Here is a 23,619-nt window from a genome sequence, read left to right as displayed (position 1 = left end):
AGAAAGACACGGAAAGACGCTGGTTTACGGCCACCATTTTTTTAAACCCTTTGTGAGGATTCTGATGACTTGTTGATGTAAAGAGGAATATATAAACATCCCGTCAGTCTTTATCCCAGTGAGAGAAGACATTGTACAGTAAGTGATTGTTTTATTATGTTTGTATATCTTGTTTAGCACTTAGCAATACTGCTACATGATGCTTAGTTTTGGACTAAAGCTGCATCTGTTTAGCACACAGCTTCTAAAACTTGTGGATCATCCTCCTTATATTTAGGCCCAAAAATAGAAGTTTCTGGATCATCATTTGTCCCAAAGTAGTCTTTGTTGTCTTGCATCAAGTCTGCCATGATTAGTAGTCTTGATGTTGTTGAAGGAAAAGTGAACGTTGTGATGCGTCTGTGAAATTAATATGCTTAAAATGATCAAAATATGTAAATATTATATGTTATTATGAATGTTACTAGATACTACATATATACTTACAGCGCGTATATAAAACCTTGATGGAGGTTTTTGGATATCTTTTAGAGCGTTTTATAGGCAGATTAGAGGGAATTGCACTCCCTACATTCTTAGCTCACTTTTGCTCGCATTTGTTTACGAGTTAGAAACCATAAAAATCTAAAAACATATGATCAAATCTGTCATCATTAGTAGTATTGTTGTTGTTGAAGGAAAAGTGAACATTGTGATGCGTCTGTGAAATTACTATGCTTAAAATGATCAAAATATGTAAATATGTTATTATGAATGTTACTAGATACTACATATATACTTACAGCGCGTATATAAAACCTTGATGAAGGTTTTTGGATATCTTTTAGAGCGTTTTATAGGCAGATTAGAGGGAATTGCACTCCCTACATTCTTAGCTCACTTTTGCTCGCATTTGTTTACGAGTTAGAAACCATAAACAAAGAAAAGCATACGTGTTCTTGTCTTGCATCAAGTCTGCCATGATTAGTAGTCTTGTTGTTGAAGGAAAATTGAACGTCGTGATGCGTCTGTGAAATTACAATGCTTTAAAATGATCAAAATATGTAAATATTACATGTTATCATGAATGTTACTAGATACTACATATATACTTACAGCGTGTATATAAAACCTTGATGGAGGTTTTTGGATATATTTTAGAGCGTTTTATAGGCAGATTCGAAGGAAATGCACTCCCTACATGTTTAGCTGACTTTTGCTAGCATTTGTTGACGAGTTAGAAACCATAAAAAAAGAAAAACATACGTGTTCTTGTCTTGCATCAAGTCTGCCATGATTAATAGTCTTGTTGAAGGAAAAGTGAACGTTGTGATGCGTCTATGAAATTAATATGCTTAAAATTATCAAAGTATGTAAATATTACATGTTATTATGAATGATACTAGATACTACATATATACTTACAGTGCGTGTATATAAAACCTTGATGGAGGTTTTTGGATATCTTTTAGAGTGTTTTATAGGCAGATTAGAGGGAATTGAAGTCCCTACATTCCTAGCTCACTTTTGCTCGCATTTGTTTACGAGTTAGAAACCATAAAAAAATAAAAAATATATGTGTTCTTGTCTTGCATCAAGTCTGTCATCATTAGTACTCTTGTTGTTGTTGAAGGAAAAGTGAACGTGTGATGCGTCTGCGAAATGAATATGCTGAAAATGATCAAAATATGTAAATATTACATGTTATTATGAATGTTACTAGATACTACATATATACTTGAAGCGCGTGTATAAAACCTTGATGGAGGTTTTTGGATATCTTTTAGAGCGTTTTATAGGCAGATTAGAGGGAATTGCACTCCCTACATTCTTAGCTGACTTTTGCTCGCATTTGTTTACGAGATAGAAACCATAAAAAACCAAAAACATACGTGTTCTTGTCTTGCATCAAGTCCGCCATGATTAGTAGTATTGTTGTTGTTGAAGGAAAAGTGAACATTGTGATGCGTCTGTGAAATTACTATGCTTAAAATGATCAAAATATGTAAATATTATGTTATTATGAATGTTACTAGATATTACATATATACTTACAGCGCGTATATAAAACCTTGATGAAGGTTTTTGGATATCTTTTAGAGCGTTTTATAGGCAGATTAGAGGGAATTGCACTCCCTACATTCTTAGCTCACTTTTGCTCGCATTTGTTTACGAGTTAGAAACCATAAACAAAGAAAAGCATACGTGTTCTTGTCTTGCATCAAGTCTGCCATGATTAGTAGTCTTGTTGTTGAAGGAAAATTGAACGTTGTGATGCGTCTGTGAAATTACAATGCTTTAAAATGATCAAAATATGTAAATATTACATGTTATCATGAATGTTACTAGATACTACATATATACTTACAGCGTGTATATAAAACCTTGATGGAGGTTTTTGGATATCTTTTAGAGCGTTTTATAGGCAGATTAGAGGGAATTGCACTCCCTACATTCTTATCTCACTTTTGCTCGCATTTGTTTACGAGTTAGAAACCATAAACAAAGAAAAGCATACGTGTTCTTGTCTTGCATCAAGTCTGCCATGATTAGTAGTCTTGTTGTTGAAGGAAAATTGAACGTTGTGATGCGTCTGTGAAATTACAATGCTTTAAAATGATCAAAATATGTAAATATTACATGTTATTATGAATGTTACTAGATACTACATATATACTTACAGCACGTATATAAAACCTTGATGGAGGTTTTTGGATATCTTTTAGAGCGTTTTATAGGCAGATTAGAGGGAATTGCACTCCCTACATTCTTAGCTCACTTTTGCTCGCATTTGTTTACAAGTTAGAAACCATAAAAAACAAAAAACATATGTGTTCTTGTCTTGCATCAAGTCTGTCATCATTAGTAGTATTGTTGTTGTTGAAGAAAAAGTGAACGTTGTGATGCGTCTGTGAAATTACTATGCTTAAAATGATCAAAATATGTAAATATTATGTTATTATGAATGTTACTAGATACTACATGTATACTTACAGCGCGTATATAAAACCTTGATGAAGGTTTTTGGATATCTTTTAGAGCGTTTTATAGGCAGATTAGAGGGAATTGCACTACCTACATTCTTAGCTCACTTTTGCTCGCATTTGTTTACGAGTTAGAAACCATAAACAAAGAAAAGCATACGTGTTCTTGTCTTGTATCAAGTCTGCCATGATTAGTAGTCTTGTTGTTGAAGGAAAATTGAACGTTGTGATGCGTCTGTGAAATTACAATGCTTTAAAATGATCAAAATATGTAAATATTACATGTTATCATGAATGTTACTAGATACTACATATATACTTACAGCGTGTATATAAAACCTTGATGGAGGTTTTTGGATATATTTTAGAGCGTTTTATAGGCAGATTTGAAGGAATTGCACTCCCTACATGTTTAGCTGACTTTTGCTAGCATTTGTTGACGAGTTAGAAACCATAAAAAAAGAAAAACATACGTGTTCTTGTCTTGCATCAAGTCCGCCATGATTAATAGTCTTGTTGAAGGAAAAGTGAACGTGTGATGCGTCTGTGAAATTAGTATGCTTAAAATGATCAAAATATGTAAATATTACATGTTATTATGAATGTTATTAGATACTACATATATACTTACAGCGCGTATATAAAACCTTGATGGAGGTTTTTGGATATATTTTACAGCATTTTATAGGCAGATTAGAGGGAATTGCACTCCCTACATTCTTAGCTCACTTTTGCTCGCATTTGTTTACGAGTTAGAAACCATAAAAAAAGAAAAACATACGTGTTATTGTCTTGCATCAAGTCTGCCATGATTAGTAGTCTTGTTGTTGAAGGAAAAGTGAACGTTGTGATGTGTCTGTGAAATTAATATGCTTAGAATGATCAAAATATGTAAATATTACATGTTATTATGAATGTCACTAGATACTACATATATACTTACAGCACGTATATAAAACCTTGATGGAGGTTTTTGGATGTATTTTAGAGCGTTTTATAGGCAGATTCGAGGGAATTGCACTCCCTACATTCTTAGCTGACTTTTGCTAGCATTTGTTTACAAGATAGAAACTATAAAAAACGAAAAACATACGTGTTCTTGTCTTGCATCAAGTCTGCCATAATTAGTAGTATTGTTGTTGTTGAAGGAAAAGTGAACATTGTGATGCGTCTTTGAAATTAATATGCTTAAAATGATCAAAATATGTAAATATTACATGTTATTATGAATGTTACTAGATACTACATATATACTTACAGCACGTATATAAAACCTTGATGGAGGTTTTTGGATATCTTTCAGAGCGTTTTATAGGCAGATTAGAGGGAATTGCACTCCCTACATTCTTAGCTGACTTTTGCTAGCATTTGTTTACGAGATAGAAACCATAAAAAAAATAAAAATATATGTGTTCTTGTCTTGCATCAAGTCTGTCATCATTAGTACTCTTGTTGTTGTTGAAGGAAAAGTGAACGTGTGATGCGTCTGCGAAATGAATATGCTGAAAATGATCAAAATATGTAAATATTACATGTTATTATGAATGTTACTAGATACTACATATATACTTGAAGCGCGTGTATAAAACCTTGATGGAGGTTTTTGGATATCTTTTAGAGCGTTTTATAGGCAGATTAGAGGGAATTGCACTCCTACATTCTTAGCTAACTTTTGCTAGCATTTGTTTACGAGTTAGAAACCATAAAAAAATAAAAATATATGTGTTCTTGTCTTGCATCAAGTCTGTCATCATTAGTAGTCTTGTTGTTGAAGGAAAATTGAACGTTGTGATGCGTCTGTGAAATTAATATGCTTAAAATGATCAAAATATGTAAATATTACATGTTATCATGAATGTTACTAGATACTACATATATACTTATAGCATGTATATAAAACCTTGATGGAGGTTTTTGGATATATTTTAGAGTGTTTTATAGGCAGATTCGAAGGAATTGCACTCCCTACATGTTTGGCTGACTTTTGCTAGCATTTGTTGACGAGTTAGAAACCATAAAAAAAGAAAAACATACGTGTTCTTGTCTTGCATCAAGTCCGCCATGATTAATAGTCTTGTTGAAGGAAAAGTGAACGTGTGATGCGTCTGTGAAATTAGTATGCTTAAAATGATCAAAATATGTAAATATTACATGTTATTATGAATGTTATTAGATACTACATACATACTTACAGCGCGTATATAAAACCTTGATGGAGGTTTTTGGATATATTTTAGAGCGTTTTATAGGCAGATTAGAGGGAATTGCACTCCCTACATTCTTAGCTCACTTTTGCTCGCATTTGTTTACGACTTAGAAACCATAAAAAAAGAAAAACATACGTGTTATTGTCTTGCATCAAGTCTGCCATGATTAATAGTCTTGTTGAAGGAAAAGTGAACGTTGTGATGCGTCTATGAAATTAATATGCTTAAAATTATCAAAGTATGTAAATATTACATGTTATTATGAATGATACTAGATACTACAGTGCGTGTATATAAAACCTTGAAGGAGGTTTTTGGATATCTTTTAGAGTGTTTTATAGGCAGATTAGAGGGAATTGAAGTCCCTACATTCCTAGCTCACTTTTGCTCGCATTTGTTTACGAGTTAGAAACCATAAAAAAATAAAAATATATGTGTTCTTGTCTTGCATCAAGTCTGTCATCATTAGTACTCTTGTTGTTGTTGAAGGAAAAGTGAACGTGTGATGCGTCTGCGAAATGAATATGCTGAAAATGATCAAAATATGTAAATGTTACATGTTATTATGAATGTTACTAGATACTACATATATACTTGAAGCGCGTGTATAAAACCTTGATGGAGGTTTTTGGATATCTTTTAGAGCGTTTTATAGGCAGATTAGAGGGAATTGCACTCCCTACATTCTTAGCTGACTTTTGCTAGCATTTGTTTACGAGTTAGAAACCATAAAAAAAGAAAAACATACGTGTTCTTGTCTTGCATCAAGTCTGCCATGATTAGTAGTCTTGTTGTTGAAGGAAAATTGAACGTTGTGATGCGTTTGTGAAATTAATATGCTTAAAATGATCAACATATGTAAATATTACATGTTATTATGAATGTTACTAGATACTACATATATACTTACAGCACGTATATAAAACCTTGATGGAGGTTTTTGGATATCTTTCAGAGCGTTTTATAGGCAAATTAGAGGGAATTGCACTCCTACATTCTTAGCTAACTTTTGCTAGCATTTGTTTACGAGTTAGAAACCATAAAAAAATAAAAATATATGTATTCTTGTCTTGCATCAAGTCTGTCATCATTAGTAGTCTTGTTGTTGAAGAAAAAGTGAACGTTGTGATGCGTCTGCGAAATGAATATGCTGAAAATGATCAAAATATGTAAATATTACATGTTATTATGAATGTTACTAGATACTACATATATACTTGAAGCGCGTGTATAAAACCTTGATGGAGGTTTTTGGATATATTTTAGAGCGTTTTATAGGCAGATTAGAGGGAATTGCACTCCCTACATTCTTAGCTCACTTTTGCTCGCATTTGTTTACGAGTTAGAAACCATAAAAAAAGAAAAACATACGTGTTATTGTCTTGCATCAAGTCTGCCATGATTAATAGTCTTGTTGAAGGAAAAGTGAACGTTGTGATGCGTCTATGAAATTAATATGCTTAAAATTATCAAAGTATGTAAATATTACATGTTATTATGAATGATACTAGATACTACAGTGCGTGTATATAAAACCTTGAAGGAGGTTTTTGGATATCTTTTAGAGTGTTTTATAGGCGGATTAGAGGGAATTGAAGTCCCTACATTCCTAGCTCACTTTTGCTCGCATTTGTTTACGAGTTAGAAACCATAAAAAAATAAAAATATATGTGTTCTTGTCTTGCATCAAGTCTGTCATCATTAGTACTCTTGTTGTTGTTGAAGGAAAAGTGAACGTGTGATGCGTCTGCGAAATGAATATGCTGAAAATGATCAAAATATGTAAATGTTACATGTTATTATGAATGTTACTAGATACTACATATATACTTGAAGCGTGTGTATAAAACCTTGATGGAGGTTTTTGGATATCTTTTAGAGCGTTTTATAGGCAGATTAGAGGGAATTGCACTCCCTACATTCTTAGCTGACTTTTGCTAGCATTTGTTTACGAGTTAGAAACCATAAAAAAAGAAAAACATACGTGTTCTTGTCTTGCATCAAGTCTGCCATGATTAGTAGTCTTGTTGTTGAAGGAAAATTGAACGTTGTGATGCGTTTGTGAAATTAATATGCTTAAAATGATCAACATATGTAAATATTACATGTTATTATGAATGTTACTAGATACAACATATATACTTACAGCACGTATATAAAACCTTGATGGAGGTTTTTGGATATCTTTCAGAGCGTTTTATAGGCAGATTAGAGGGAATTGCACTCCTACATTCTTAGCTAACTTTTGCTAGCATTTGTTTACGAGTTAGAAACCATAAAAAAATAAAAATATATGTGTTCTTGTCTTGCATCAAGTCTGTCATCATTAGTAGTCTTGTTGTTGTTGAAGAAAAAGTGAACGTTGTGATGCGTTTGTGAAATTAATATGCTTAAAATGATCAACATATTTAAATATTACATGTTATTATGAATGTTACTAGATACTACATATATACTTACAGCACGTATATAAAACCTTGATGGAGGTTTTTGGATATCTTTCAGAGCGTTTTATAGGCAGATTAGAGGGAATTGCACTCCTACATTCTTAGCTAACTTTTGCTAGCATTTGTTTACGAGTTAGAAACCATAAAAAAATAAAAATATATGTGTTCTTGTCTTACATCAAGTCTGTCATCATTAGTAGTCTTGTTGTTGTTGAAGAAAAAGTGAACATTGTGATGCGTCTATGAAATTAATATGCTTAAAATTATCAAAGTATGTAAATATTACATGTTATTATGAATGATACTAGATACTACATATATACTTACAGTGCGTGTATATAAAACCTTGATGGAGGTTTTTGGATATCTTTTAGAGTGTTTTATAGGCAGATTAGAGGGAATTGAAGTCCCTACATTCCTAGCTCACTTTTGCTCGCATTTGTTTACGAGTTAGAAACCATAAAAAAATAAAAAATATATGTGTTCTTGTCTTGCATCAAGTCTGTCATCATTAGTACTCTTGTTGTTGTTGAAGGAAAAGTGAACGTGTGATGCGTCTGCGAAATGAATATGCTGAAAATGATCAAAATATGTAAATATTACATGTTATTATGAATGTTACTAGATACTACATATATACTTGAAGCGCGTGTATAAAACCTTGATGGAGGTTTTTGGATATCTTTTAGAGCGTTTTATAGGCAGATTAGAGGGAATTGCACTCCCTACATTCTTAGCTGACTTTTGCTAGCATTTGTTTACGAGTTAGAAACCATAAAAAAAGAAAAACATACGTGTTCTTGTCTTGCATCAAGTCTGCCATGATTAATAGTCTTGTTGAAGGAAAAGTGAACGTTGTGATGCGTCTATGAAATTAATATGCTTAAAATTATCAAAGTATGTAAATATTACATGTTATTATGAATGATACTAGATACTACATATATACTTACAGTGCGTGTATATAAAACCTTGATGGAGGTTTTTGGATATCTTTTAGAGTGTTTTATAGGCAGATTAGAGGGAATTGAAGTCCCTACATTCCTAGCTCACTTTTGCTCGCATTTGTTTACGAGTTAGAAACCATAAAAAAATAAAAAATATATGTGTTCTTGTCTTGCATCAAGTCTGTCATCATTAGTAGTCTTGTTGTTGAAGAAAAAGTGAACGTTGTGATGCGTCTGTGAAATTACAATGCTTTAAAATGATCAAAATATGTAAATATTACATGTTATCATGAATGTTACTAGATACTACATATATACTTACAGCGTGTATATAAAACCTTGATGGAGGTTTTTGGATATATTTTAGAGCGTTTTATAGGCAGATTTGAAGGAATTGCACTCCCTACATGTTTAGCTGACTTTTGCTAGCATTTATTGACGAGTTAGAAACCATAAAAAAAGAAAAACATACGTGTTCTTGTCTTGCATCAAGTCTGCCATGATTAGTAGTCTTGTTGTTGAAGGAAAATTGAACGTTGTGATGCGTTTGTGAAATTAATATGCTTAAAATGATCAACATATGTAAATATTACATGTTATTATGAATGTTACTAGATACTACATATATACTTACAGCACGTATATAAAACCTTGATGGAGGTTTTTGGATATCTTTCAGAGCGTTTTATAGGCAAATTAGAGGGAATTGCACTCCTACATTCTTAGCTAACTTTTGCTAGCATTTGTTTACGAGTTAGAAACCATAAAAAAATAAAAATATATGTATTCTTGTCTTGCATCAAGTCTGTCATCATTAGTAGTCTTGTTGTTGAAGAAAAAGTGAACGTTGTGATGCGTCTGTGAAATTAATATGCTTAAAATGATCAAAATATGTAAATATTACATGTTATTATGAATGTTACTAGATACTACATATATACTTACAGCACGTTCATAAAACCTTGATGGAGGTTTTTGGATATATTTCAGAGCGTTTTATAGGCAGATTAGAGGGAATTGCACTCCCTACATTCTTAGCTGACTTTTTCTAGCATTTGTTTACGAGTTAGAAACCATAAAAAAATAAAAATATATGTGTTCTTGTCTTGCATCAAGTCTGTCATCATTAGTAGTCTTGTTGTTGAAGAAAAAGTGAACGTTGGGATGCGTCTGTGAAATTAATATGCTTAAAATGATCAAAATATGTAAATATTACATGTTATTATGAATGTTACTAGATACTACATATATACTTACAGCACGTTTATAAAACCTTGATGGAGGTTTTTGGATATCTTTCAGAGCGTTTTATAGGCAGATTAGAGGGAATTGCACTCCCTACATTCTTAGCTGACTTTTGCTAGCATTTGTTTACAAGTTAGAAACCATAAAAAAAGAAAAACATACGTGTTCTTGTCCTACATAAGGATTGCAAATTTCCGAAGAAGTGCTATTCCCCTTTGAGTATTGGTATGATTGTTGCTCTTTTCGTCCTCATGTTGCGTCACTGGAACATAAAGTAATATTCTGACAATTCAAGACCAGCACAAATAATAGATGGACAATTAGAAGAGAGAAGTCCTTCAAATTCCTCTCCATCACTCACCAGCGAGTCATCTCTCCATGCAATATTCAACACTGCTTGGTGAGCTACAATTGTGTATTTTACTCCGCGGGGAGCGCGTGTCATCCCAGTGTGTTACTTCTCCTTTCCTGAGTGACAGCCCCCCGGCTCACTGGAGCATAACAATGTAGTCGTAAATGGAAAAACACCGGGCTGACACTCTGTCACAGGTACAGCTTCATAAGCAGCTCGCCCTCTCAGGAAGACACGCGCAGGGAATTACAGGCTCCACACCAGGGTTGTCCCCATGCCAATATTTTAGTACCGGTACCAAAATGTGTTTTGATACTTTTTGGTACATTTCTATATAAAGGGGACCACAAAAAATAGCATTATTGGCTTTATTTGAACCACAAAATGGACTTATTGGCTTTATTTTAACCAAAAAAGTTGCGGTACTTTAAACCTATGTTTATTATTGAAATCGAAGAACAATTTTGTCCTTAAATATAATAGTGAACATACTAGACAATTTGTCTTTTAGTAGGCAAGGCAACTTTATTTGTATAGCACTTTTCATACACAAGGCAGACTCAAAGTGCTTCACAGACAACAAAGTGAAATGAAAGAAAAATAAAAGCAGAATTAAAATGCAGACAATAAAAATAAAAACAGTGCGGACGTTAAAAGTTAAAAGATTAAAAGATTTAGCTGAAAGCTAAGGTGAACATGAAAGTCTAGTTTTAAAAGTAGTCAGAGTTGGGGAAAGTCTGACATCTTCAGGAAGTTTATTCCAGCTATTTGTTGCTTAGTGACTGAATGATGCTCTCCCTTGATTTGAGTATACTCTGGGAACCGCTAACAGATTGGTCTCAGAAGATCTTAGTGATCTAGAGCAGGGTTTTTCAACCACTGTGTGCCGTGGGAGATGATCTAATTTCACCTACTTGGGTTAAAAATATTTTTTGCAAACCAGTAATTATAGTCTGCAAATGATGTGTTGTTGTTGAGTGTCGGTGCTGTCTAGAGCTCGGCAGAGTAACCGTGTAATACTCTTCCATATCAGTAGGTGGCAGCAGGTAGCTAATTGCTTTGTAGATGTCGGGAACAGCGGGAGGCAGTGTGCAGGTAAAAAGGTATCTAATGCTCAAATCAAAAATAAACAAAAGGTGAGTGCCCCTAAGAAAAGGCATTGAAGCTTAGGGAAGGCTATGCAGAACGAAACTAAAACTGAACTGGCTGCAAAGTAAACAAAAACAGAATGCTGGACGACAGCAAAGACTTACTGTGGAGCAAAGACGGCGTCCACAATGTACATCAGAGCATGACATGACAATCGACAATGTCCCCACAAAGAAGGATAAAAACAACTGAAATATTCTTGATGTGGGAAATATCGCTCAAAGGAAGACATGAAACTGCTACAGGAAAATACCAAAAAAAAAGAGAAAAAGCCACCAAAATAGGAGCGCAAGACAAGAACTAAAACACTACGTGCAGGAAAACAGCAAAAAAGTCAAAATAAGTCAGGGTGTGATGTGACAGTACACCTACTTTGAGACAAGAGCTATAGTGATGCATGTTTGGTTATGGTTTAAAGTCATACCCAACAATGGTGACAACGACTTTTTACTGTCAACTGAGTTTAGTTTTTTTAATGATTTGGTGTGCCTCCGGATTTTTTCAATGCAAAAAATGTGCCTTGGCTCAAAAAAGGTTGAAAAACACTGTTCTAGAGGGCTTATATAGTGGGAGCATATCAGTGATATACTTCGGCCCTAGACCACGTAGTGATTTCTATGTGAGCAGGAGGATTTTGAAATCAATTCTCTGATGTACAGGGAGCCAATGTAAGGATTTAAGAATTGGTGTAATGTGCTCACATTTTTCGGTCTTTGTTAGGACTCTAACAAGCAGCGTTCTGAACAAGCTGCAGCTGCCTGACAGTTTTTTTGGGAAGACCTGCAAGGAGACCATTACAATAGTCTAGCCTCTTGGTAATAAAGGCATGTACACGTTTTTCTAAGTAGTAAGTAAACAAACAAATGCTCCTATTTAGTCTGCTGATGTATGCAGTAACATATTGTGTCATTTATTATTCTATTATTTTGTCAACATTATGAGGGACAAGCTGTAAAAATGGATTATTAATCCACTTGTTCATTTACGGTTAATATCTGCTTATTTTCTGTTTCAACATGTTCTATCTACACTTCTGTTCAAATGTAATAATCACTTATTCTTCTCTTCTTTGATACTTTACATTAGTTTTGGATGATACCACGTACCTCCAACAAGGTTAAGAACTACTAGTTTATACAAATACTATGATTTTTTTTTTTTTAAATGAAAAAAAAAATTGTGACAATTAAAAATATCGATGTAATCACAGTCGTATCAACTGTATTGTACTTGGTATAATAACAGTGGATGTCAGGTGTAGATCCACCCATGGCATTTGTTTACAATCAGGAGCACTATCTTTTGTTATCGTATCCTCCTACGGTGTGTAGTGAAGCATGTTTAGCTATTCCTCGTCCTGCAGGCATGATACTTGTAAGAAACGTATTTTACTTGTCGCCATGGAGACGAGGATTAGTGATTTAAAAGTAGTTAAAACACTGCCGACTGCGGATGGATGTTAGCTGCTTCCTGAGGGCGTTTTAGTGTTATAACTAGGGATGTCCGATAATATCGGCCGATAAATGCTTTAAAATGGAATATCGGAAATGATCGGTATCGGTTTCAAAATTATCGGTATCGGTTTCTAAAAGTAAAATGTATTACTTTTTAAAACGGACGTAGGGAGTAGTACAGAGCGCCAATAAACCTTAAAGGCACTGCCTTCGCGTGCCGCCCAGTCACATAATATCTACGGCTTTTCACACACACAAGTGAATGCAACGCATACTTGGTCAACAGCCATACAGGTCACACTAACGGTGACCCTATAAACAACTTTAACACTGTTACAAATATGCGCCACACTGTGAACCCACACCAAACAAGAATGACAAACACATTTCGGGAGAACATCCGCACCGTAACACAACATAAAGACAACAGAACAAATACCCAGAACCCCTTGCAGCACTAACTCTTCCGAGACGCTACAATATACACCCCCCCGTCCACCTCAACCTCCTCATGCTCTCTCAGGGAGAGCATGTCCCAAATTCCAAGCTGCTGTTTTGAGGCATGTTACAAAAAATAATGCACTTTGTGACTTCAATAATAAATATGGCAGTGCCATGTTGGCATTTTTTTTCCATAACTTGAGTTGATTTATTTTGGAAAACCTTGTTACATTGTTTAATGCATCCAGCGGGGCATCACAACAAAATTAGGCATAATAATGTGTTAATTCTACGACTGTATATATCGGAATCGGTAATTAAGAGTTAGACAATATCGGAATATCGGATATCGGCAAAAAAGCCATTATTGGACATCTCTAGTTATAACTTCACCTTTATCTTTAGTTTTTAAATCAAAAACACGTTCATTCTCCCTTTTCATCTACACACCTTGTCTGCTTGTAAGTACTCGGTGATTGTGTGCTGCCGAACATGCTCCTCTGCTCGTAAAACCAGCAATGTCATGATGTGACGACGTGCCGTCATTCTTGTAATAATAAAAAATAAATAAATGGGGACCCGGTACTTTTCAAAGAGAGTATAGTACCAATTTTGATTCATTAGTACTGCGATACTTTTATTGGTATACCATACAACCCAAAGCAAGAATTCAACCAATTGCATGTAATCCTAAAAACAAAACATCATATAATGTTGATGACACTTAAACATAAGTTACAGTCTGGCAATGTTAACTTTGTTTCCTTTGAACATTTTTCAACGTAGAATCTCATGTTTACAGTTGTTTAAAAGCCAAAGATAGGGAAAATATTAGGGCTGTCAAAAATAACAAGTAAACTCATTTGATTAGTCACAATACTTTGATCAATTCATATTTCTTGAATAAGGTAAATCGGGGGGGAAAAAAAAGAACAAATCTCCAGAAGAAACACGCCTAAACAACAAACTGTGCTGTCTGCGCTGCTCTGTCAACATGCACACATACACAGAAGTCTCATGGGTGCCCTCACAAACAATCAGAATTCACAACAATTATTTAACTTTGACAACAATATTGGTCCATGAATAAACATTAACAAAAAATAAAACCACTTACAGTACATTACCATCGACAGAGGAGGAGAGACTAGAAAGGAAGCGTTGTGGTATGAAGCCTGCATTGGCGATTTTTATTGATGATCTGTATTGGTTATCATTTTGATGATCTTTATTGATGAATTTATTGATGATCCTTATTGGTTATCATTTTGATAATCTTTATTGATGATGTTATTGATGATTTTATTGGTTATCATTTTGATGATTTTATTGATGATTTTACGGATGATCTTTATTGGTTATCATTTTGATATTTATTGATGATTTTATTGATGTTCTTTATTGGTTATCATTTTAATGATATTTATTGAGGATTTTATTGAATTAACTTGATTGGTTATCATTTTGATGATCTTTATTGATGATTTTATTGATCATCTTTATTGGTTGTCATTTTGATGATATTTATTGATTATTTTATTGATGATCTTATTGGTTATCATTTTGATAATCTTTATTGATGATGTTATTGATGATTTTATTGGTTATCATTTTGATGATCTCGATTATTTTACGGATGATCTTTATTGGTTATCATTTTGATGATCTTTATGAATAATTTTATTGGATGATCTTTATTGGTTATCATTTTGATTATCTTTATGGATGATTTTATTGGATGATCTTTATTGATTATCTTCATTGGTTATCATTTAGATGATCTTTATTGATGATCTTTATTGATTATCTTTATTGGTTATCATTTTGATGATCTTTATTGATGATTTTATTGGATGATTTTATTGATAATCTTTATTGATAATCTTTATTGGTTATCATTTTGATGATATTTACTGATGATTTTATTGGATGATCTTTATTTAATATTTTCTTGGATGAACTTTATTGATTATCATTTTGATGATATTTATTGAGGATTTTACTGAATGAACTTCATTGATTATAATTTTGATGATCTTTATTGATGATCTTTATTGGTTATCATTTTGATGATCTTTATTGAGGATTTTATTGAATTAACTTTGATTATCATTTTGATTATCTTTATTGATGATTTTTTTTAATCATATTTATTGGTTATCATTTTGATGATTTTTATTGAGGATTTTATTGATGATCTTTATTTGGTTATCATTTTGATCTTTATTAATGATTTTATTGATTATTTTATTGATGATCTTTAATGGTTATCATTTTGATGATCTTGATGATTTTATGGATGATCTTTATTGGTTATCATTTTGATGATCTTTATGGATAATTTTATTGGATTATCTTTATAGGTTATCATTTTGATGATATTTATTGATTATTTTATTGATGATCTTTATTGGTTATCATTTTGATGATCTTTATTGATGATTTTATTGGTTATCATTTTGATGATCTCGATAATTTTACGGATGATCTTTATTGGTTATCATTTTGATTATCTTTATGGATGATTTTATTGGATGATCTTTATTGATTATCTTTATTGGTTATCATTTAGATGATCTTTATTGATGATCTTTATTGATTATCTTTATTGGTTATCATTTTGATGATCTTTATTGATGATTTTATTGGATGATTTTATTGATAATCTTTATTGATAATCTTTATTGGTTATCATTTTGATGATCTTTACTGATGATTTTATTGGATGATCTTTATTGAATATTTTCTTGGATGAACTTTATTGATTATCAGTTTGATGATATTTATTGAGGATTTTACTGAATGAACTTCATTGATTATCATTTTGATGATCTTTATTGATGATTTTATTGATGATCTTTATTGGTTATCATTTTGATGATCTTTATTGAGGATTTTATTGAAATAACTTTGATTATCATTTTGATTATCTTTATTATAGGGACGGCGTGGCGCAGTGGGAGAGTGGCCGCGCGCAACCCGAGGGTCACTGGTTCAATCCCCACTTAGTACCAACCTCGTCATGTCCGTTGTGTCCTGAGCAAGACACTTCACCCTTGCTCCTGATGGGTGCTGGTAGCGCCTTGCATGGCAGCTCCCTCCATCAGTGTGTGAATGTGTGTGTGAATGGGTAAATGTGGAAGTAGTGTCAAAGCGCTTTGAGTACCTTGAAGGTAGAAAAGCGCTATACAAGTACAACCCATTTATTTATATTATTTATTTATTGATGATTTTTTTTGATCATATTTATTGGTTATCATTTTGATGATTTTTATTGAGGATTTTATTGATCTTTATTTGGTTATCATTTTGATTATCTTTATTAATGATTTTATTGATGATTTTATTGATGATCTTTAATGGTTATCATTTTGATGATCTTGATGATTTTATGGATGATCTTTATTGGTTATCATTTTGATGATCTTTATGGATAATTTTATTGGATGATCTTTATAGGTTATCATTTTGATTATCTTTATGGATGATTTTATTGGATTATCTTTATTGATGATCTTTATTGGTTATCATTTTGATGATCTTTATTGATGATTTTATTGATGATCTTTACTGATTATCTTTATTGGTTATCATTTAGATGATCTTTATTGTTGATCTTTATTGATTATATTTAATGGTTATCATTTTGATGATCTTTATTGATGATTTTATTGGATGATTTTATTGATAATCTTTATTGGTTATCATTTTGATGATCTTTACTGATGATTTTATTGGATGATCTTTTTTGATAATTTTATTGGATGATCTTTATTGAATATTTTCTTGGATGAACTTTATTGATTATCATTTTGATGATATTTATTGAGGATTTTACTGAATGAACTTCATTGATTATCATTTTGATGATCTTTATTGATGATTTTATTGATGATCTTTTATGGTTATCATTTTGATGATCTTTATTGAGGATTTTATTGAATTAACTTTATTCATTATCTTTTTGATGATCTTTATTGATGATTTTTTTGATCATATTTATTGGTTATCATTTTGATGATCTTTATTGAGGATTTTATTGATGATCTTTATTTGGTTATCATTTTGATGATCTTTATTGATGATTTTATTGATGATCTTTAATGGTTATCATTTTGATGATCTTGATGATTTTATGGATCTTTATTGGTTATCATTTTGATGATCTTCATGGATAATTTTATTGGATGATCTTTATAGGTTATCATTTTGATTATCTTTATGGATGATTTTATTGGATGATCTTTATTGATGATATTTATTGGTTATCATTTTGATGATCTTTATTGATGATTTTATTGATTATCTTTATTGGTTATCATTTTGATGATCTTTATGGATAATTTTATTGGATGATCTTTATTGGTTATCAATTTGATGATCTTTATTGATGATCTTTTTTGAAAATTTTATTGGATGAACGGGGGTGGATGAGATCCGCCCGGAGTTCCTTAAGGCTCTGGATGCTGTAGGGCTGTCTTGGTTGACAAGACTCTGCAGCATCGCGTGGACATCGGGGGCAGTACCTCTGGATTGGCAGACCGGGGTGGTGGTTCCTCTCTTTAAAAAGGGGAACCGGAGGGTGTGTTCTAACTATCGTGGGATCACACTCCTCAGCCTTCCCGGTAAGGTCTATTCAGGTGTACTGGAGAGGAGGCTACGCCGGATAGTCGAACCTCGGATTCAGGAGGAACAGTGTGGTTTTCGTCCTGGTCGTGGAACTGTGGACCAGCTCTATACTCTCGGCAGGGTCCTTGAGGGTGCATGGGAGTTTGCCCAACCAGTCTACATGTGCTTTGTGGACTTGGAGAAGGCATTCGACCGTGTCCCTCGGGAAGTCCTGTGGGGAGTGCTCAGAGAGTATGGGGTTTCGCACTGTCTGATTGTGGCGGTCCGCTCCCTGTATGATCAGTGTCGGAGCTTGGTTCGCATTGCCGGCAGTAAGTCGGACACGTTTCCGGTGAGGGTTGGACTCCGCCAAGGCTGCCCTTTGTCACCGATTCTGTTCATAACTTTTATGGACAGAATTTCTAGGCGCAGTCAAGGCGTTGAGGGGATCCGGTTTGGTGGCTGCAGGATTAGGTCTCTGCTTTTTGCAGATGATTTGGTCCTGATGGCTTCATCTGGCCAGGATCTTCAGCTCTCACTGGATCGGTTCGCAGCTGAGTGTGAAGCGACTGGGATGAGAATCAGCACCTCCAAGTCCGAGTCCATGGTTCTCGCCCGGAAAAGGGTGGAGTGCCATCTCCGGGTTGGGGAGGAGATCTTGCCCCAAGTGGAGGAGTTCAAGTACCTCGGAGTCTTGTTCACGAGTGAGGGAAGAGTGGATCGTGAGATCGACAGGCGGATCGGTGCGGCGTCTTCAGTAATGCGGACGCTGTATCGATCCGTTGTGGTGAAGAAGGAGCTGAGCCGGAAGGCAAAGCTCTCAATTTACCGGTCGATCTACGTTCCCATCCTCACCTATGGTCATGAGCTTTGGGTTATGACCGAAAGGACAAGATCACGGGTACAAGCGGCCGAAATGAGTTTCCTCCGCCGGGTGGCGGGGCTCTCCCTTAGAGATAGGGTGAGAAGCTCTGTCATCCGGGGGGAGCTCAAAGTAAAGCCGCTGCTCCTCCGCATCGAGAGGAGCCAGATGAGGTGGTTCGGGCATCTGGTCAGGATGCCACCCGAGCGCCTCCCTAAGGAGGTGTTTAGGGCATGTCCGACCGGTAGGAGGCCACGAGGAAGACCCAGGACACGTTGGGAAGACTATGTCTCCCGGCTGGCCTGGGAACGCCTCGGGATCCCCCGGGAGGAGCTGGACGAAGTGGCTGGGGAGAGGGAAGTCTGGGCTTCCCTGCTTAGGCTGCTGCCCCCGCGACCCGACCTCGGATAAGCGGAAGAAGATGGATGGATGGATGGATGAACTTTATTGATGATCATTTTGATTATTTTTATTGATTTTTTTATTTATGATCTTTATTTATGATTTTATTGATGATCTTTGTTGGTTATCATTTTGATTATCTTTATTGATGATTTTAATGATGATTTTATTGATTTTTTTATTGATGATTTTATTGATGATCTTTAATGGTTATCATTTTGATGATATTGATGATTTTATGGATGATCTTTATTGGTTATCGTTTTGATGATCTTTATGGATAATTTTATTGGATGATCCTTATAGGTTATCATTTTGATTATCTTTATGGATGATTTTATTGGATGATCTTTATTGATGATCTTTATTGGTTATCATTTTGATGATCTGTATTGATGATCTTTATTGATGATTTTATTGATTATCTTTATTGGTTATCATTTTGATGATCTTTATGGATCATTTAATTGGATGATCTTTATTGGTTATCATTTTGATGATCTTTATTGAAGATTTTATTGGATGAACTTTATTGATGATCATTTTGATTATCTTTATTGATTATTTTATTGATGATCTTTATTGATTATTTTATTGATGATCTTTGTTGTTATCATTTTGATGATCTGTATTGATGATTGTATTGATGATTTTATGGATTATCTTTGTTGGTTATCATTTAGATTATCTTTATGGATGCTTTTATTCATTATTTTATTGATGATCCTCATTGGTTATCATTTTGATAATCTTTATTGATGATTTAATTGGATGATTTTTATTGATGATCGTTATTGGTTATCATTTTGATGATCTTTATTGATGATTTTATTGGATGATCTTTATTGATGATCTTTATGGAATATTTTATTGGATGAACTTTATTGATTATCATTTTTATTATCTTTATTGATGATTTTATTGGATGCATTTTATTGATTATCATTTTCATGATCTTTATTGATGATTTTATTGGATTATATTTTTTTTGTTATCATTTTGATGATCTTTATTGATGATTTTATTGGATGATCTTTATTGATTTTATTGGATGATCTTCATTGGTTATCATTTTGATTATCTATATTTGTTTTCATTTTGATATTTGTTTACAGGTTTTTCAAACCCCCAAATGTTGTGAGATTTTCAATTTGGGCTTTTCATAAGGTGTGAGCCACAATCATCAAAATGATCTCAAAAGAAAAAATACTGATATGCATGTTGTGAGCCTCTGTCGCATACGAGCATTCACACCTAGTGAATATCATTACGGGAATAAACGAACCTTTGCACATAATATTTGTAAGTTTCACCTGTATAATCCTTTCTGGCATTACTTGCTCAACGTATCTAAATATCCTCAGATCTTTAACTCAGTCCTTCATGTCTTCATGCAGATGCACTGGACCGAGACTTCAAGACTGTATTGGCTGGATGGACAGGTACATGATGACTTCTCTATTGTTGTTCAAGTCAGAACAGGAGCACAATGATAAACGCGCACATTTCCAAAAGATGCTAAGAAACATTGGTCTGCCTTTTAACACTAAAACATTAATGTGGAAGTTGCGTCCTCGCAGTCCCACTGTCAGACATGGCACAGGAGCCAAGCGTGCAGGTTTTAACAAGGTTTTGATAATAATGTTTTTAACAAAAGTTTTCTCTCCAGTAGAACGTGACTTTTCAGTCACGTCCGTATCCTCTCTCTCTTCCTGCTCCCTGCCGCTTACTGTTAAAGAGAACAGATGATTAGATTAACACGTACCACCTGTGAAATCTAATCACCTGCCAGCTGTGTCTCGCCGTCAGCACTGCCACGCCCCCGTCTGATGGTGCTCCGTCCTCAGCACCATGGACAGAGGCGGTGACCTTTGCTCCTGCAGGCAGCGCTGGCCCCATCTCCCTCCACAATTATCTGCTCACAAATGCTACCGGGTAGTTGTTTGAGTACATTGCAACTCGTCCTGGATAAATGAACCAACCTCACTCTTTAATGTTTTAGTCACTCGCAGGATTCTCACAGGAATGAGGCAAAAAATATAATCCAGATCCACAGTAGGTAATGTATTTATTTTCCATGCAGCATCAGAGCTTGATTCATATTGTTTGTTAGATTTTCAGGGGTGTCCAAACTATGGCCCGCCAGCGTGTTCAGTTTGGCCCGTGAGACATCATGAGTTTAATCTGAATCTGCTCCGTTAATTTTAAATATCCGTTAATTTTAAATATCTGACAGTATAATTGCTGCAAGTTTGCCGCCACCTGGTGGACAATGTACATAAGTCAGGTTAATGACCATGAATTTCACGTTTAAGTGCCCACAGCACAGTTTTTGCATATATGACCCAATCCAAACAGCCTTTCTCGCTCATGGTACCAAAAAACGAACACAGTTTGTCAACACACATGTCACACATATCACAACCTGCTCACTGAACTTTGTGGATGTTATAAAAAATGTCCAAGCACCACACATACTTCAAAATGACACCCATTTAAATCCACTGCAATGCATGATGGGACAAATGCAACAAAGACTCTCTCCACACTTATCTATGTTAGTTGCTTGATATTAAGGCGTAGGAGTCCAACTTTCACATACTCTTAAAATCTATATATATATATATATATATATATATATATATATTAGGGATGTCCGATAATATTGGACAACCGATATTATCGGCCGATAAATGCTTTAAAATGTAATATCGGAAATTATCGGTATCGGTTTCAAAATTATCGGTATCAGTTTCAAAAAGTAAAATTTATGACTTTTTAAAACGCCGCTGTGTACACGGACGTAGGGAGAAGTACAGAGTGCCAATAGACCTTAAAGGCACTGCCTTTGCGTGCCGGCCCAGTCACATAATATCTACGACTTTTCACACACACAAGTGAATGCAAATCATACTTGGTCAACAGCCATACAGGTCACACTGAGGGTGGCCGTACAAACAACTTTAACACTTTTACAAATATGCGCCACACTGTGAACCCACACCAAATAAGAATAACAAACACATTTCGGGAGAACATCCGCACCGTAACACAACATAAACACAACAGAACAAATACCCAGAACCCCTTGCTACAATATACACCCTCCGTTACCCCCCCCACCAACCCCACCCACCTCAACCTCCTCATGCTCTCTCAGGGAGAGTATGTCCCAAATTCCAAGCTGCTGTTTTGAGGCATGTTAAAAAAAATAATGCACTTTGTGACTTCAATAATAAATATGGCAGTGCCATGTTGGCATTTTTTTCCATAACTTGAGTTGATTTATTTTGGAAAACCTTGTTACATTGTTTAATGTATCCAGCGGGCGCATCACAACAAAATTAGGCAAGATAATGTGTTAATTCCACGACTGTATATATCGGTATCGGTTGATATCAGAATTGGTAATTAAGAGTTGGACAATATCGGGATATCGGCAAAAAAGCCGTTATCGGACATCTCTTATATATATATATATATATATGTGTGTCATATTACTAATAATAATAATATGTATATATAAATGTACACACATAGGATATACAGTATATGTGTATATAAATATATTGTTACTTTACATGCAGTCGGCTTTCGATCCCCAGTCACATTCTTTATAGCCCAGTACGGCCCCCATGTCAAAAAGTTTGGACACCCTGCTATAAATATGCAGCCTGTTTCCGAGGCAAGGATATAACTCCGGGACACATCTCGGGTTTAAAGAATAGAAACATCTCCACTTGTCTGCTCAACATGAGACAGTGCTGTTGGGAAAAAAGAAGGAGCAGAATGTCGCTCAGTTGACCCGGTGAGAGGATCGGTTCTTATCAGATCTCTGATAGCAGAGCTGTGATCTAGTAAAAGTCCATCTCAGTTTGGGCGCCACATATCTCGCGTATCTGCTGCCTGGTGGCAGTATCGCCTTTTGAGCATGATTTGAAACGGCTTATCAGGCATTCATGATTCCAATAGGCTGAGGATCCGATGGAATGACTGCATGCAATTTTAAATAAGCTTGTTCTCATCCTGCGTGGTTCTGTAGTCATGCATTCCTGACGTTTTGTTTCGCAATATTATGCAAAACCAACTTGTCTTACCTTCTGGTACCTGCTGATGTGTATTTGGGTTCTGCATAAGTCCTGAAACTTGCACGTGTCCGCCATTGTAGTCCGCGCCATAGTCGATAAGCTTCTTCTTTTTTTCTATCTTCTGGTTATGGGATGTTCATCCTCTGCTGTTGCCATTTCTAATATAAAGTAGTGCGCTAAAATCAACCAGTGTAGTGAGTTTACATAATTAGTTATTAGAGAGTTCCGGGGGGACACTCCGTCGTCGTTGATGCTGCTCCGTTATTGAAGTAAAGTCTGAATGTCATTAAAACAGTTAGATCCATCTCTTGACACTTCTTCCACTCCCGTCCTTGCACGCTACACCGCTACAACAAAGATGGCGGGGAGAAGACGCTGTCGAAGTGGAGGCACGTAAATAAGACCGCCCACAAAACAGCCCACCCTGAAAAGACTGTCAGAAAGTGACTTGAAG

The 23,619-nt window shown here is 34.6% G+C and overlaps 1 protein-coding gene across 1 annotated transcript in view; it reads left to right on the top strand.

Moving 5' to 3' along the window:
• The window catches only part of LOC133613865 (receptor tyrosine-protein kinase erbB-4-like), a 1,130,743-nt gene that overhangs the window by 856,680 nt on the left and 250,444 nt on the right, over window positions 1–23,619 (top strand). The window contains exon 16 of the mRNA XM_061971723.2: window positions 20,475–20,519. Within this exon, the coding sequence (XP_061827707.1) occupies window positions 20,475–20,519 (45 nt within the window). The remainder of the gene's footprint in view (window positions 1–20,474; window positions 20,520–23,619) is intronic.

This window comes from Nerophis lumbriciformis, linkage group LG13, assembly GCF_033978685.3.
Source record: "Nerophis lumbriciformis linkage group LG13, RoL_Nlum_v2.1, whole genome shotgun sequence".
Lineage (NCBI taxonomy): Eukaryota > Metazoa > Chordata > Actinopteri > Syngnathiformes > Syngnathidae > Nerophis > Nerophis lumbriciformis.
Note: the sequence above shows the minus strand (reverse complement) of the source record. Positions and strands in the feature narration are given on the sequence as shown.